General features: G+C 33.2%; 2 protein-coding genes across 2 annotated transcripts; both read left to right on the top strand.

Annotated features, from left to right (window-relative positions):
* The first annotated feature begins 11,186 nt into the window (after positions 1-11,186).
* Positions 11,187-13,273, top strand: LOC107178454 (aldehyde oxidase GLOX1-like). Its single transcript, XM_015533694.2, has 4 exons — positions 11,187-11,636; positions 11,748-11,911; positions 12,106-12,773; positions 13,032-13,273. The coding sequence occupies exons 1-4, from the start codon at positions 11,187-11,189 to the stop codon at positions 13,271-13,273; spliced, it is 1,524 nt and encodes a 507-aa protein (XP_015389180.2).
* Positions 13,274-16,088: 2,815 nt separating this feature from the next.
* On the top strand, positions 16,089-17,500 carry LOC102610738 (protein PROTON GRADIENT REGULATION 5, chloroplastic). Its single transcript, XM_006489596.3, has 2 exons — positions 16,089-16,586; positions 17,240-17,500. Exons 1-2 carry the CDS (start codon positions 16,314-16,316, stop codon positions 17,342-17,344), a joined length of 378 nt encoding a protein of 125 aa, XP_006489659.2. The 5' UTR covers positions 16,089-16,313; the 3' UTR covers positions 17,345-17,500.
* The last annotated feature ends 219 nt before the right edge of the window (positions 17,501-17,719 follow it).

Here is a 17,719-nt window from a genome sequence, read left to right as displayed (position 1 = left end):
TTAAGATTGACTTTTGTTTTGTTTTTAACTTTATTTGTAATTAAGCCAAAGTTTTCACTAAATTATCCTTGTCATTTAGTATAACATGAATTATTAATTCTATTGGAATTATTACTGACGTGACTCAAAAGTTATTTATAATTTCTAAATATAAGAGCATATTGTTATAATATAGTTTGGTGAGTCCAAGATTGATCCATAGATAAAAAATTTAATTTAGTTTCCTTAAATTATTTAAAACTGAAAAAATTTAAATACACATTATTTAGTTTAAAATTTAGATGAAACTATGGAAATAAATTATATAGGATTATGGATCCACTCTTAGTAGTGAATATAATTTTAAAAATTCTTTTTATTATTTTTTGGCCAAAAAGATTCATCACATAAGTTATCATTGTTTTACAATCAATCTTATTGTGGATTATGTACTTAGTGTCTCAAAATTCAATTTTTCTACAATATGTCAAAATACCATTTTAGCATACCTTGTACTAAGATATTAAGAATTTGTTGTGCAAAACTCCTTTGTTTGTCTATAAAAAATCAAAATTTTAAAATATAAAATATGGATAAAATTAAATAAAAATAATTTAATTTATATAACTAAAATTGAATTTGATTAAATCACATTTTTCTACTAAGAGTTTTATCTCACCCTAACTATATTATTTAGTTAAACATAATTGAAATAAAGATTACTATTAAAATTAAATTACACATAATCATAAATAAAATATCTAAAATTGAAAATAAAACTAAATTTTTTGATGAAAATAATTTCAAAATCTTAAAAGAGTATTTAGGGGAGATGAGGGGAAGAATTTGGATAGAAAGAAGAAAGGAGTAGAAAAGGAATAAAATGGTAATTTTATATTAAAATATGTAGAAATACAAAATAGAGCGAGAGTTACACAAAATAGAGTTAAAATTTGAATTCAAAACTATCAAATTAGGCCGAGGGGGTCCTTTATCCATAAATACAATAGATAAATAATGGTTATTAGATGAAAACAATTCAAGTGCATAAAATTGCATCCCATGGCACACTTTAATTAGATGGAACACGACATTAGGGTTGTCATTTCGTATATGTACATGTACGCATGTGCGGTTTTCATTCCAATAATATGCCACCAAGTCACCAATCAACACAAGGTTAGTGGACATTGTTTCAGTGTGTGTAGGTTTATGATAAGCACATAGTTCGGTCGAATAAGATGTCGCCACATCATTGATCAATGAAAAGTCAACTAGGCTTCACAAAATTAGCATGCATTCTACCACACCAAATTTGAATCTCTATAAATATTGTTTTATACAATTGGAGTTCGTTTATTCCTAGTTTCTGTCATTCTTTGGTTTTAAGGGCTTCTGGATCTGTTCATGATTTCGGTATCACCATTTGAGACCTTGAACATGAGTAAAATTATAATTTTGCCCTTTATACCATTCGTAAGGTTTTTAACTATTCTAAGCTTTAAAATGTCGTATGTTCTATGGTTTGATTTCTCAATTAATCGTGAGGTATCATGCACATTTTATATTAAAGTGAAAATCATTGGATTGAGAATGTGGAGTGGGAGACACTGAAATAAGAGTATAAAATCGGAATCAGAATCCAATTTATTATTTACTTTGTCTTAGATTGGGAGTAAATAATTTCAAATTAAAATTTTACTCTTATTTAAATTATTTTATTTTTAATTAAAATTTAATAAAAATATTTGAAATTTAAAAATTTATTTTATTTTATTTATAAATTAATAATAATTAATAATATTTTTAATTATGCAAATCATAACTTTTATTAATTTTAATTTTAATTATGTAAATTAAAAATTATTGATAATAGAAACACAAATAAAACATTATTATTAATAATATAGTACAAAATTAATATTTTCTTAGATGAAACTATTTATTATTATTGATTATTAATATTAAATAAATATAATAATATTATATTTTCAAATAAAGGTAGTATATAGTAATATTATTAATTCTCTATAAATATAATATTATTATTTTTAAGTAATTTTAAATTAGAATCAACGTAAGTTATTATTTTAAACTAAATATAATAATATTAATAAAGTTTAATATAATTACTTTTATTAAATGTAATTACATTGAATTATTATATTTAGTTTTATTAAATATAATTACATTGAATTTAATAAAAAAAATTAGTAAACATTGGAATGGTCAAAATTTGGGCTTGAGCTTAAAAATCTATGCCAGATCAAATTTAGGTCAGGGGCCATTCCTTGCCCGACCCCAACTAATCACTTAATAATAAAAAAAAAGTGTGTTTTTGTTTGGATTTTGTGTTTTTATTTGAATTAGACATGTTTTTGTTTTTGTTTAGTTATTTATATGATTTTATGGCTAAAATATTAAGTAGAGTAATGTTTATGTTTATGTTGTTTTAAATAAGTTTTAATTTTTTTAATTTTAATATATTAAGGGAGATAAATTTAAATTATTAATATTGAAAAATTAAAAAAAATTGGTTGGACTCGGACTTTCTTAACCTGATTAAGGTGAAAAAGTCAAGTTTTTCATCGGGTTCAGTTCCTTGTCTTCATTATTCGGCCCAAACCCGAGCCCGACGCGACCCATTGCCATGCTTATTGCGGGTAGCCTTTACCCCAACGCATCCTGACGAGTAGGTCCCATTCTCCACAATTCGAATCTACTCTCTCCCTCTGAATCCGCTACTGCCAATTCTACCGCAATAAATTGCCACATTGATAAGTGAAGTTCATTTACAACGTACCACCTCCAGATCACTGCAAATTAACGCTCCACCTACGCATAGTATCATTTGCTGGAAGTTTTGACACGCGATTCTTGAGAGGGTCCGCCTGTTGTTGTATCTGATGCAGCCGCTTGTTATTATTTTTTATTCTACGGACATAACCGGCCGCAGGAAACAAAACAGGCAATTGTTAAAGGTAATTCTCATTAAGCTCCCTCATTTTTTAGTAATTATCATTCTAGCTAGAACACTACCCAAGACCCCCTCAATTAAAATTGGAAATACGTTTTTTTTATTACGAACATGAAAATGTACGTAAAATAAACGAGAATTCTATAATAATGCGATTAATATTTGAACATAAGCTAATAAAATTGATTATAAATTATCTTTTAATATTAGATTATAACATTAATGATATTTTGCATAAAAAATTATCGGAATATTTTTATTCTTTTTTAATAGTGCAGTGCAGTCTAAATATCATACCAATAATATTTGTATATTATATAAATATAAATAGGGTTGGCAATGGGACAAGATGAGATGAGATTTACCAATCTCAGTCCCATCCTGTATATGCAAATGGGATGAAAAAAGGTCCAAGTCCCATCCCTATATTTTTTTTGAGACGAAAATATGTCCCAATCACGTCCCAAAAGAGATAGGATCCTGCGGGATCCATCTCAATTGGAAAAATTTTCATTCTTAATTGGTAATGAGACGGGATGGGACGAAATTTGTCAATCTCACTCTCGTCCCGCATATGTAATTGGGATAAAAAAATGTCTCACTCCCGTCCCTAAATTTTTTTATGGGACAAAAATATATCCTAATCCCATCCCAAATGGGATGGGATCCTCCATCGAAAACAATTATCATCCCTAAATATAAAGTACCTAATGTTTGGAATTTTCAAATAACACTCGGGAACAATTTCTTATACAAATTAATTCTTACAAACTTTTATGAAATTAATTACTTTATTTATCCTTTCATGCAGTATTATTTCTATAATTACATTTATTCACTATTTTCAAGCTTCTCATCTCTTTTTGACTGAAATTTATGTTGCGTACTAAACGCAGAAATCATGGCTTTGTATGAGATTTTAAAAATTAAGGCAACTGGGACAAATCCCTCAATTATATGATAATTATGGGTCTTGATTTGCAAAATCATGATTTTCAGAATGTTTTTGTCTTTTAGAGAAATTGTTATGTTCGGGTAACAGCTAAATGAGATGGGACCTTTACAAAGACTTGATTCTATACTACTTAGTAAAGAATCACAAAAAAGATGAATCGTCCATCTCTTAGGACAGCAAGAATATAGGTATTAAGACCTTCTTTTGTTAAGGGTTTTATACCAACTTGTATTAAGCCGATGTGAACATAATTAAAATTCTTATCTTTTAATTTCTTTAAAGAGTGTTCTGAAAATAGGTGAATAGTTTCAAATGATTTTGAAAGGGTTATGTCACGTTCTTCAGTTTTTATGACATAATCATTTTTTAAAAAATCAAGCTTTTTTATTTTGTAAATCATTTCTTTAGAAATCTTTGGTAGTTCCCAATTATCAATTGCTTTATTAAAGTCTTCAATAATAAATTCTTCTGAATTTACCACATTCTTTGAATCACTAGTTCTTCCAGAAGAAGAGCTAGAGAAAGATGATACTCTACAAAGTAGAGAATCCATGGGTAGGGACCTATAATCTAGTTTTAATCCTACAGGTATGGCTACAATCCAAGACTAAGAATTGGTTTTACTACCCTTCAACCAAATCGGGACTTACGACCAAATACTACCAAGGCACCAGAAGTAACGCTCACCACACAAGTAAAATCTTAACTAAACTACAAGTCTTTAAACCATAGAGTCTCTAAACTATCTCACACTATTCTCCCCAGGCTCATATATATATATATATATATATATATGTGAGAATATATATGGTATTGTATTATGTATAAAAATTATATTGAAAATAAGAATCTGAAAAGATATTTTTTCCTTATTTTTCAAAATCTGTGGTAGGATATAGTAATTTTGTCAAAAGTAACTTTTAAAAAATTTTACCAAAAAAATTAACATTTAATTTTTAAAATCACTTTTGAACTTCCCAAAAACAATTCTAAACGGGTCCTAAGTGGGTCTTTTATAAAATTTTAATATTTCATTTATCCCCGACATTAAATTATAATAAAAAAATGTTAGGTTAAAAAAAGTAGAAGTTACCTTGTAACTTATAAATTAAATAATTTTATTTTGTGCATGTGTCAAATAATCAATTTATATGTTCAAAAGTAACATGTACCCTTCAACAATCAGTTGCTTTTGTTAATGTTTTAGCACCAAAAATCAAATGTGGTAAATTAAAACAATTTCTAAGTGAGACAAAAGTGTCATTTTCCCGGCTAAATAATACCATGTGCCAAATTTTTAAGTGATGATTTCCTTTTGCAAACGGCCCAAATACCAGAACAATTGCTGAAATACTTGATTGATTTTATTATATTTATTTCGTTATGCATGATTTTATTATTTTTTTTGCCAACCGGAGATTTATCAAGACTCGCGTTACCTTGTTTTCTCACCTTCTATTAATAAGGATTCATGCAAAACTTGCCGCTATACATATTTTAACAATAACAGCAACTAGCTATGTTTAACCGGCCTAATTATGTCTCTACTTTATGACTGTAAAACATAAATTTATCATGTTAACTTAAAAACTTTGTTCCAATATTGTTCAAAACTTTAATCAAGACTCTCTGTTTATGCCATTTTTTTTTTTATTGAATTTGTGAAGTTGAAATGATTTTTATGTATCTGGAAGCCTGTAAAAACTAATATTTTGGATATTGGAGGAAACTGAAGAGTAAATTTAGGGCTGCTTGTGCTTGTTCCAGTATTATCCTATTGTTATCTTTAATCAAATAATAAAGTAGTTTGATGTTGATGAAGGATTTGCAGATAAAGCGCATCTAGTGATAAACCAACTCACATTGTTCCGTTTGTCTAGTGATAAGCCAACAAATGTGTTGCTTCTTCCCAGTTTTCAAACTTCTACGAGGAATTTCAATTTGGGTAGGTGTTCAAATACAAATGTGTTGCTTCTTTTCAGTTTTCAAACTTCTACGAGGAACTTCAATTTGGGTAGGTGTTCAAATCTTGTGCGGTTGGTCAAAAAAGTATAAGCCATGGGATCTGAGACGTGTATAAGCAATATTCACCTAAATGGCAGCCGCTTTCTATGAATAGCAAACCCTACCAAAGCAATAAAGGCATTGTATGATTTTATTCTCCCAACGATTCCCAGAATGATTATCAGTTGCCGCAAACAATTCAAGATGATTACAAGGATTTCAGATGCTAGGTAGGATTTGTTTTAGGATTTTTTATAGCAATAATGTTAGTTACTTGATGTACGATTTAACATCGTTTTTTTTTTTTAACAAATAAAATTCTTATTACTTATATCCGATAATCAGATAATTAGCAGAATGTACACCAATTAATTTGCAGTCTTTTCTTGGTATTCGGCCGGGGCCATGCATCTGTCATTAAAGCAGTATTCTTGCCTATGAAATGATAGAAGTTTATGAGTGATTTCTGACAAATTAATTTAGAGAAACAATATATTAGGATAAACTTATACATAAGATTTAATGACATAGACAATATCATCAAACATCAGATATAAGATTTATATCATGAATCTAATCGAAAAAAGTTTGTATCTCAACTTTATAAATGCATCATTGCTCTATTTTGGATAAATGTATCGTTACTCTTTCTTGGATAAGACTTTTGCCTATATGAGTTAAAAGACTAATTCCAAAATCTGACAAGAAACTAATAATCGGAAAAAGTTTCTGTGTCTGTGCCTGGAAGGATAACATTGACGCAATGGTTAACAAAAGGTTAGCTAGACGAGATGTGGACGTGGAGAAAGTAACGAGGGCAATTCAAGTGAGCTTTTGGTGCATACACCAGCAACCATCTCAGAGGCCAATTATGGGAAAAGTGGAGCGGATGCTAGAAGGAATTAAGGAAGTTGGGTAATAAAGCCCAACAACACCCAAAACGCGTGGCAGGTTATGTGTACAAAGTAACAATATCTACTTGATTGTTAAGCTCGAACTGTCACAAAAATAAGATATTTCTTTCTAATCCACTTGTTATAAAAATAAGTTATAACTTTCTTGTTTGTCCTGTCCACTCCAGGTCTGTTGATTTTAATAAGTTGCCTTGACAGTTCCAAAACTTAGTTGTTTTACCAGATAGCATGTGTTGCATGCTTATTTAGGTGATCTTTTTATACAAGTAAACTTTTTTTTTTTGTTTTTTTAATACTTAGTTTGAAAGTTTCTTTGTGGACATAATGTAAGTATGTGAAGAAATTTTGCACAGAAACAAATGTCTTTGCCTTTTACTCTACCTATTAGCTTTTAGTCTTTGCTCATCCACAATATTCTGTTTTTATTACTTTTGAGTTTGTTACTTTGAATATTCATTTATTTTAAATCTTCAATTACATTTAAGGAATTTAGAATGCAGATTTATCTCACTATTTTTTTTTCTAGGTTTAAGTAAAATTTGGGGCACATGCTTACTTAGAGTTTACATTATTAATTCTAGTGAAGCTCAAACTCATTAGATTTATGTAAGATAAAGGCAATACTCATATGTAGATTGGCTTATGCATCATTACGGCATGAGAATCCATTAGTGTTGTTCTTTTTTTTTTGAAAAGGAAAATTCTATTAATTTAAGGAAGAAAAAAGGTACATTAAACGTGAAGGGTATGAACCCATCCATACAACATTTTTGAATTTTTCTAAAGCTAGTTTAGCTAAAGAATGGGCAATGACATTGCAAGATCTATGAGTATATTTGATGTTAATTTGTTCAAACTGTTTCATTAAGCTTTGAATTTCTGAAAGTACCCAATAAATCTCGGTTCTACTACACTGCCTGTTGTTTACTAAGTTAACTACTCCTTGAGCGTCTGATTCCACAGTCAAAGCGCGTGCATGTGCATCTCTAGCAATCTGTATGTCCCATTCTATGGCTTCTGCCTCAGCAAAAGAAACATCTCCAAAGAATTTTGAGACTTTAATTGCAGTTGCTATCACCTTCCCGTTCTCATCTCTAATAATAGCTCCCAGCCCTGCAAGGTTTGATTCTGAGTTGGTAGCTGCATCCATATTAACTTTGGCATATCCATTCTGGGGGGGACTCCACGTCTGAGTAAGCATCACCTACTGATTTTCCTTGTGTGCATCACTTGGTTGTTTAACTCTTGTGTAAGCTTCAGTAACGGCTTCAGCTTTGGCAATAAGCACCTGGGGGTTTTCTCTTTTCCCTTGGAAAAGCATTTTGTTTCTTGCGTTCCATGCCACCCAAAAGATTGTTACCATCATTTCTAAGTCAGCTTTTCCTCTTCTTCTGTTCATGTCATGCATCATAGTCAGAATATCTTGCCCAGGCCTTCCTCTGATATCATCTTCCATGTGAGTAAGCTTCCAAATTTTCCTGACAACCTTACACTCCACCAACACATGAAGGACATTCTCCAGCCCTGTTTTGCACGCCTGGCAGGTGGGCTCCTGAATTATTTTCCTCTTCCACAAATTCTCAGTCGATGGAAGGAGATTCTTGGCAGCCCTCCATACAAAAATTTTGATCTTCTCCGGCAAGGCTAGGTTCCAGATTATATTCCATTGGTTTTTCACAGCCTATGAACTTGATGGCATGGCTGGAAATTTCAGCTTGAGTGTTGTTTGATACCCACTCCTTACAGTGTACTGCCCTCTCTTCTCATAGCGCCAAATGATTTCATCTTCCCGCGGCCTTCTCGGCAAATGAATTCTGACTATGCTATCAGCATCCAACCTATCAAAATGATTGTATATCAGCTTCTCATCTTAATGATTCTCCTCGTTTATCAGTTCAGAAACCAGTGCATCAGTTCGCATATTTGGCTTGAACACAGGTTTAAAGGTTAGTGGCTTGGGGATCCAATTGGCCTTATGAATCTCAATCTACTGCCCATTTCCAATCCTCCACCTAGAACCAACATGTATAATCTACTGCCCCCACAAAATGCTTCTCCAAATGAAGGAAGGGTTGGAGCCAAGCTTTGCATTCAAGACGTCTTTATTCTCGAAATACATGGTCTTCAAGACTCTCGCCACCAAAGAATCAGGAAATTTCAAAATCCGCCAACCTTGTTTTGCTAATAATGCCTAGTTGAAGCTGGAAAAATCTCGGAACCCCATTCCTCCCTTCCATTTAGCTTGACTCAGCTTCTCCCACTTCGACCATTGAATATTCCTTCTATCATTCTTTGATCCCCACCAGAAATTAGCAACTGCTCGCTGAATATCATTACACACTCCCATAAGGATCTTGAAGACACTCATTGCATAAGCTGGAATGGCTTGCGCTGCAACTTTGATCAAAATTTCCGCATGAGAAGAGCTTATTATGCCAGCTGATTTCTTGTTGTAAAGCCTTAGCTTAATGTCGTTGAAAAAGCTGCTTCTTTTTCTCCCAACCATAGATGGCAGGCCTAGGTACTTCTCGTGCCTTGAAACGATGTTGAGCCGAAATATGTTCCCAATTGCAGTAGCTTGATCACTCTGGATGTTGCCGCTTAGGAATAGAGAAGATTTCTCAAAATTAAAAATTTGTCCAGAAGCTGTAGAGTAACAATCAAGGATCTTTTTCAAGTTTTGGCAATCGGCAGTTGAGGCTCTACTGAATATGAGGCTGTCATCGGCAAATAATAGGTAGGAAATTCTCAAGTCTCTCCCAAATGACAGCCCATGAATACGCTTTTGTTGTTCTGCCTGCAACAGCAACGAGGAGAAGGCCTCCGCAGTCCGTACATGTGATAAACAAGTATGGGGATAGAGGGCAACCTTGCCTTAGGCCTCTTTGAGGTTTGATTAACCTTCTAATCGAACCATTTATCATTTTAGAAAACGAGACAGAACTTATACATCTCATGATTAAGCTAATCCATTTTTGGGAGAAGCCTAGGCATTTCATGGTTTGCTCAAGGAAGCTCCATTCTAATCTATCATAAGCTTTACTAACATCAAGTTTCAAGGCTACCAAGCCATTTCTTTTTCCTTTGCAGTGCCTAATTTTGTGAAGGCATTCATAGCCAACTATGATATTGTCTGTAATCAACCTATCGAGAATGAAAGCACTTTGCATTGCGGAGATTATTTTGTGCAGGATTTGTTTAAATCTATTAGCAATTGACTTAGCCACAATTCTATAGATAACGTTACAAAGGCTAATAGGCCTAAATTCTGTAACTTTTCTAAGCTTCCCAATTTTTGGCACTAAAGCAATGTAGGTGTGGTTGAGAGGAGTTATTGTACCTTGCTTATTTAGGATGTGAAGGCAAGTAGTGGTAACTCCCTCTTTAACTTGATGCCAATGTTTTTTATAGAACACTGCTGGCAGGCCGTCTGGTCCTGGAGCCTTGGTTGGACACATCTGATTTAAGGCTTCAACCACTTCCTCTGCTGAAAACAGCTTCTCTAGTAGCTCATTCATGTCTTCAGAGACTCTCGGGCTGATTCCTATAAGTGCTGCTGACATCTGATCATGACTTGGCTTCGAGGTTGTAAAGAGTTTTGTGAAATAGTTACAGAACTCATGCTCCACTTCTTCGGCCTTCGCAACCCATTTCCCTGCATCAGTTTCAATTCCCCATATTCTATTCTTCTTCTTTCTGGATGAGACCTTATGATGAAAAAATTTTGTGTTCTTGTCGCCTTCCTTTAGCCAATCCGCTCTTGAGCGCTGTTTCCAGTAGATTTCTTCATCAATGAGAATGTTTTGAATTTGTGGATCAGATGAGATCATTAGTGTTGTTCTTATATAGGAATAAAGTCGATCAGATTCTTTCCGGATCTTAGTCTTCACTCTAGATAATTAATAAGGGCATGTGATTGGAAATTAGTCAGAAGAGAATAATAATATAGCATAAATGTGGTTAATTATGTACACGTGTCAAAAATAACTTGAAAAATTAAAAAATTAATTAAGCTTCAATTAATCATATAATGGTCAAATAGAGGTCACATTGATCGACTTCGCATTGAACAGAGTGCAACTATTCAAACAATTATAGTACGTGTACTGACCATACATACTGTTGGTTTTTTGGAGGGGAGGATTTGGGGTCCGGATTTATATCACCAATTTTAAATAGCAAACAAAGAGCGTGCCACTTCAACTATTCAAAAGCCTTTTGATTTATTTAAAAAAAAAAAACCAACCAAGAAAGATCCAATATTGACTCCTCAAATGTAGGAGAAAAAACAGGAAATATAAGGAGACATGATTAAGAAAAGAAATGTCAAAAGCTTAATTTCTAATTTAATTCTCCAATGGCCTCTTACCCCAAATCTCTTGTTCTTCTCCCTCTTACCTTATGTATTTTCTATATCACTTCACAACTTTGGCATAGGCAATACTATCCTCATTCAAGGCCATTACTCAAATACCCTTTTGATGATGATTCCAATACCAATCAAGACTGTGACGATGGCAGCTGCTTTAAAAGCAGAGACATCCTGGAAAATCCGGATTATGAAGATGAATTTAAAGGCAAATGGGAGCTGGCTTCTGAAAATTCTGGCATATCAGCTATGCATATCATCTTGTTTCCTAATACCAACAAGGCAATTATGCTCGATGCCGTTTCATTAGGCCCATCAAACGTTCGGTTGCCCGTTGGAATCTATCGTCTTAATCCTGGCGCTTGGCAAAAATATGTCGATTATCGGGCTCTTGCTGTTGAATATGACGCCGAATCTGCAGCTATAAGGCCACTCAAGGTACGTGCATTTATCGTAATTTTTTGTTATGTGTTTTTTTTTTTTTTTTAATATTTTGTGTTAATTGTTGCATTTTCAATATCATTCATGCATATGTTTAGATCATCACAGATCCTGACAGACACGTGGAGCTCATCGGGTGGATTATCGGCTAACGGGACGGTCGTGATCTCCGGCGGATGGAGCGGCAGAGGGAGATCTGTTAGATACCTTTCCGGATGCTACCATGCATGTTATTGGAAAGAGCACCATTGGGAACTTTCTGCCAAAAGATGGTACATATATTTTGCCAAATTTATTATATATATAACATTTAGTTTTCTTTATGTACGATCGCAAGCCGTCAGCAGAAGATCTTTAATAGCTCAGCACATCTCAAATTAATATTTATAAATTGGTATTAAGTTATTAATACGTTCAATTCTAACTTTGTATGTATAATGTTACTCATGTATTATTATTTATACAGGTTTTCCACGCAACATATTTTACCAGATGGCAGCTTCATAGTGGTTGGAGGGAGAAGAGAGTTTAGTTACGAATATATCCTCAAGGAGGGAAAAAGAATAATCTATGACCTACCGATTCTTAACGAGACCACTAACCCATCAGAAAATAATTTATACCCGTTTGTTTTCCTGTCAACCGATGGAAATCTCTTCATCTTTGCTAATGACCGTTCGATTCTGCTCAATCCAGAAACCAATGAGATCCTCCACGTATTCCCTATCTTACGCGGTGGGTCACGAAATTACCCGGCGTCTGCCACGTCAGCACTGTTGCCTATAAAGCTCCAAGATCCGAACTCGAATGCGATCCGAGCCGAAGTGCTTATATGTGGGGGTGCAAAGCCTGAGGCGGGCGTGTTAGCGGGCAAGGGTGAGTTCATGAATGCATTGCAAGATTGTGGAAGAATTGAGATAACGAATAAAAGTGCCACTTGGCAGAGGGAGATGATGCCAAGTCCGAGGGTCATGGGTGAAATGTTGCTCCTGCCCACAGGAGATGTTCTCATCATCAATGGCGCCAAAAAGGGCACCGCAGGATGGAACTTTGCGACTGACCCAAATACGACTCCGGTACTTTATGAACCCGATGACCCGATAAACGAACGGTTCTCGGAGCTAACCCCAACAAGTAAGCCGCGAATGTGTCATTCCACGTCAGTAGTACTTCCAGACGGGAAAATTTTAGTCGCGGGAAGCAACCCGCACTCTCGTTATAATTTAACGAGCGGGTCAAAATACCCAACAGAACTTCGAATTGAGAAATTTTATCCGCCATACTTCGACGAATCATTCGCCTCGTATCGCCCATCCATTGTATCAAAATTTAAGGGTAAAATGTTAAAATACGGACAAAATTTTGTTATTCAATTTAAATTGGACGAATTAGAGGTAAGTTTGAATGATTTAAAAGTGACGATGTATGCACCACCATTTACGACGCATGGAGTTTCAATGGGGCAAAGGCTTTTAGTACCAGCCACGAAAGAGCTTATTGATGTAGGGTCAGGAATTTTCCAAGTCAGCGTTATGGCACCACCAACGGCTAAGATTGCTCCTCCGAGTTTCTATCTTCTTTTTGTTGTATATCGCCAAGTACCTAGTCCTGGAACATGGGTGCAAATCGGATGATATATGCCTCTTTTTTTTTTTTCTTGTTTTTTAGGACAATACTTTGAATTAAAATAGTTAATATCCATTACGTTTTTTTTTGCTTACAATGTTCAAAACATTAGAATTTTACCAAGAACAGTACGGATTTTGGTTTGAGAGTGAAAAGTATTATTTTGTGCTAAAATTTGCGTGTTAGATTTTTGAAATTATGCAACTCAAGAGAGGAGATGAGGTGGGTACTTAAAAAATTCTAAGTTTGACGTGCAACCCAAGCAAAGAATATGAACAATTGAATTTAACAATTATACAGTAATTAATTAACAATTGATATAAATAATAAACGACAGGAGAATTTGATTTTATTTTCTTAAAATTACAAAAGGTAGGAAGTGTAAATAGCGAAAATCAAATTTTTTAACATTTATTTCTTCAGGATTTGAGCTCGAGTCACCGACGGCAGCTTGAAAACACTCAATCAAGTCTCCAAAGGTGGCAACAAGATAAATCTTACAAAATAATGAGATAATTTGACAATCTCACCCACGTCTTATCGTCCATATATCTAAACTAATTGAGTTTGAGGATTTTATTGCCACATGAAAGATCTTATATATGTATCCATTGGCTCTTGTTCTAAAAATTGATCTTGAATTGTTTTATGACATTTTTTTTTTCAGATTTTGTACGAGTAATAAAAGATCATTACCCTTATTTTTCTCATCCTCAAATCTTTTTTTTTTTTTTTAAAAGTGTTTTGATATTAGACGGCAGTTATTTTGAGTTGTGAAATGTAGGTAATGAAAGCTCCCACTTCCATTTGCCTCATTTTCAACAGTCTCGAACGTCAAAATCAAAATATTGTAATTTCCTATGTTTTTCTGGACCGTCCAGTCATACTACTACCGTGTCATGATTTCCCTGTTCAATGCATAAAGTTTCCAACCAATTTCCCATGATTCCAAATATATTAAATTAAAACCGAGTTCCTAAATCCAATTTCCCATATTTCTAACCTAATTTGATTATTTTTTTACTCTAATTCAATTATATTAATTAATCATTAATATTTTATACAAAAATATTATATATATATTATTTTTTAATTAATTTTTTAATACAGAACCGATCGATTTTTAATTTTATCTGATTCAAAATTAAAAAGCGATCGATTCACATTTTTTAAAGGCCATTAGATTCTAATTAACTAAACTAAATTGAACTGAATACGAACCCTAACTATAGTTATCAACCTACAAGTTTCTCATCCCAAATCACAAATCACGTTACTAAATAAAAATTTTATGTGACACATTAGCAAACGCCAACATCAAAAAACTGCAAATTCATATTTGATTTCTCCAATGGATGCTTTGTCGCAGACAGTGATGCTGGTATAAAAACAACGTTAGAATTAATGGAAGATACAATTCGTTGAATTGCTTCCCTCATTTTCAATAGTGTAATGTCAAAATAACAGACTCCTAATTCATTTTCAATCGTTCATTTTTAATTTTATTTTTCAAAAATGTTGTATGTTATATTTTTTTTTTCCTGGCAAGGAACTCTAATTGTTTTACAAAGTTAAATGAATTGAAGATGCGTTTAGTCCAAACAATGTGTTCGTTTTGTGGTGGCTAATTGATTTTCCCAAAAGAAAAAAAAAAGCTTTTGACTTACAAATTAAAAACATTTTCAAACCCTTTTGAATTCAACATAAAATTCTATGAACTTTTTTATTAAAAAACTTAATAAATTCTTTTTAAAAGTAGAAAATAAATTTACCTAAAAAAGTTTTATTCCTATATATAAAAAAATGGGTTTTATTCCAAATAACAAAAAAAAAAGATTCAATATATGAATGCAAGATACGATACAACTTGTTCAAAGGCACGCCTCATTTTGAACAAGCCTGCCTCCAGAGGTCAAAAGATTAGAATCTTCTATGTTTCTCTGGACCGTCCAATATTTCTACTACTATTTTGTCATGTTTCTCTTGATGAAAATTTCCAGTTCCCAGCAACTTCCTAAATCAAACGGTCGTGTTCATATGATCAAACGCCTAAACATCATCAAAAGTTGGCAAATCATGGGACCATCTCGAACAAACTTCCAGTAAAATCCCAGATCAAGATTTCTCACCGCACAACGGGGACCATGAATACCAACTGAGGAATAATAACATCCGGATTCCTATTTCGTATAATTCTCAACTGAGGAAATAACTTTTCCATTTGTATCAAATAAGTCCATGTTCCCACTAAAATGATTGAAATATCCTTAGTTCCAATTTTCTTCCACACTCCTCTAGTCTCGTCCCATCCCATGAACAAACGCAAATTGAAGAATTATCTCTTTCAAAATTGATGTGAACAAGAATTGATTTCTTAATATCTCATTTTTATCGTATAATGATAAATTAACAATGTCGTCTTTTGATTTACCAATGTCATCTTTTAACTTACCAGTTGATTTGTCTCTTTAATTTTAATAAAAATAGAGGTAATGAGTTCGAATTTTTATAAAAACTCAATTCTTTTATTTCTTCCTTAATATTTAAAACAGATTTCGAAATTAGTCGCAACACACCTCTATAATATGCTATTAGCATATGTATTTAGATTCTCAATAAACTTCAAATTCTAATTTTGAGGAAACACATTCGCACATGTCGTGTAATGAGGAGGTATCGGCAAGTCACAGGTCTGGGACCTATTTGAAATAAATCGACAAGTTATGTTCCAATTTTAAAATACAGAAAAATGAAAGAAAGGCGCAGAAGTCTATTACAAGAAGCAATACGTGTTCAAGAAAAAATTGAACTAAATTCAAGCCACCAGATTCTGTGGCTGTTAACGCTTCAAACAACTCTCTTCCTCACAGACTTCCATTAAAAAACCAGAGGCTCTCAATTTTCACAAACAAAATATCCTCTCATTTCATCAGCAGCACAACCCCAGAAACCACAAACAAGCTAGCAAACCCTCTGAGCCTCCTTCACTGAAAGCACAAGCTATTTGTGTGTGTGTGTGTGCGCGCGTGCGTGTTGAGCGTTTCAATTATGGCTGCTACATCAGTATGTGCAGCTGGGTTATCATCTTCGTTTCATGGAAGCTGGGGAGCTTCGTTTGCTAATGGTGGTGAAGAATACAGGATGTTGGCAAGATCAGTGCCGAATGTTAGAGTGGCAAGACCCATTAGAATGCAACCGATGATGGGGAACATTAATGAAGGCAAAGGCATTTTTGCTCCTGTTGTTGTTCTCACTCGTAATATCATTGGCAAGAAGAGGTTCAATCAGCTTAGAGGCAAAGCTATTGCCTTGCATTCTCAGGTATGTATCTCTCTCTCTTTTTTTTTTTTTCACTTTCTAATAGTTTTTCTTTTTTTAAAATATTGATTATATCTTCATTATGCGGCTCTTCTTTTTCTACTTTGTTTATAATTTTTAAATTAGTTTTATTTTTATTTTTAAAAATAATTGTTTAGGAGAACAATTAATTAGAGTCATATAGTATGGCCAATCAAATGGATAGATCCTCTTGTGAGATTGTTGATTGCCGGATAAGAATGTTAGAAATAATTATTAAATCTTAAGCAAATGGATTATAAGTGGGCCCGCATTGTCATATGGTAAAAAGTTAATAAAAATTAGTAAAATTTACCCATCCAACAGTATTCAGGTGATATCTCACAGCAATATATATACTGTTAAATAGTCAAAAAATTAACAGAAATTAGTAAAATTGGACCATCTAATGGTGCTCGAATTATGGAATAGAGGTAACAGAGTCACAACCGTTATGAGTACACGAGAGGGCTTTGATCAAAGTTGAGCTTAACTCATCAAAGAAGTCACTGAAAGATTATTATTCAGGAAAAGCATATCCTAATACGTATAGATTTTTTGGTGATTTCACTTCACAAGCAGAAAGCATTTTTCTGGTTCGTGTAACTGCTAATCTGTTATAATGTTAATCTTGACAGGTAATTACTGAATTCTGCAAATCAATAGGAGCTGATGCAAAGCAAAGGCAAGGCCTCATCCGTTTGGCTAAGAAGAATGGAGAAAGACTTGGCTTCCTTGCATGATAAGAAAAACATTTATTGTTTTGTGTTGTTATCACCATGAGATGTTTTAAGTTTATAGTTTTTTCAAGTGCTTTCTAATGTAAACGTACTTTTCTTCAGCTGGGTGCGTCCCAGAAATAGAATGTAACCTAAGATTAATCCATCCTCTTCTACACTTATCATTCTTCAGTTTAGCTGCAGTTCTTTGTCAGGTTTTTCTCACTATGGCGAAAATCAGCAGCAATCGAAAGATCCAAAGTCATAAAGCAACTTTACAGTAATGAATAAAGGGTGTAACTTGTAAAAGTAGAACTAGAATTTGCCTTGATTCAGCAAATAAATCTCAAGAGGCAATACAACCAGAGTCGATCTGAATGAACAATTCAAGATAGAGTT

Source organism: Citrus sinensis, chromosome 1, assembly GCF_022201045.2.
Source record: "Citrus sinensis cultivar Valencia sweet orange chromosome 1, DVS_A1.0, whole genome shotgun sequence".
Lineage (NCBI taxonomy): Eukaryota > Viridiplantae > Streptophyta > Magnoliopsida > Sapindales > Rutaceae > Citrus > Citrus sinensis.
This window is presented reverse-complemented; position numbering and strand designations above follow the sequence as displayed.

Coding starts and splice junctions, on each gene's coding strand:
- LOC107178454 (XM_015533694.2), top strand. CDS start 11,187: ATGGCCTCTTACCCCAAATCTCTTGTTCTTCTCCCTCTTACCTTATGT. Junction 11,637..11,747: donor CAGCTATAAGGCCACTCAAG/GTACGTGCATTT, acceptor AGATCATCACAG/ATCCTGACAGACACGTGGAG. Junction 12,774..13,031: donor CTCGGAGCTAACCCCAACAA/GTAAGCCGCGAA, acceptor TGGACGAATTAG/AGGTAAGTTTGAATGATTTA.
- LOC102610738 (XM_006489596.3), top strand. CDS start 16,314: ATGGCTGCTACATCAGTATGTGCAGCTGGGTTATCATCTTCGTTTCAT. Junction 16,587..17,239: donor CTATTGCCTTGCATTCTCAG/GTATGTATCTCT, acceptor TAATCTTGACAG/GTAATTACTGAATTCTGCAA.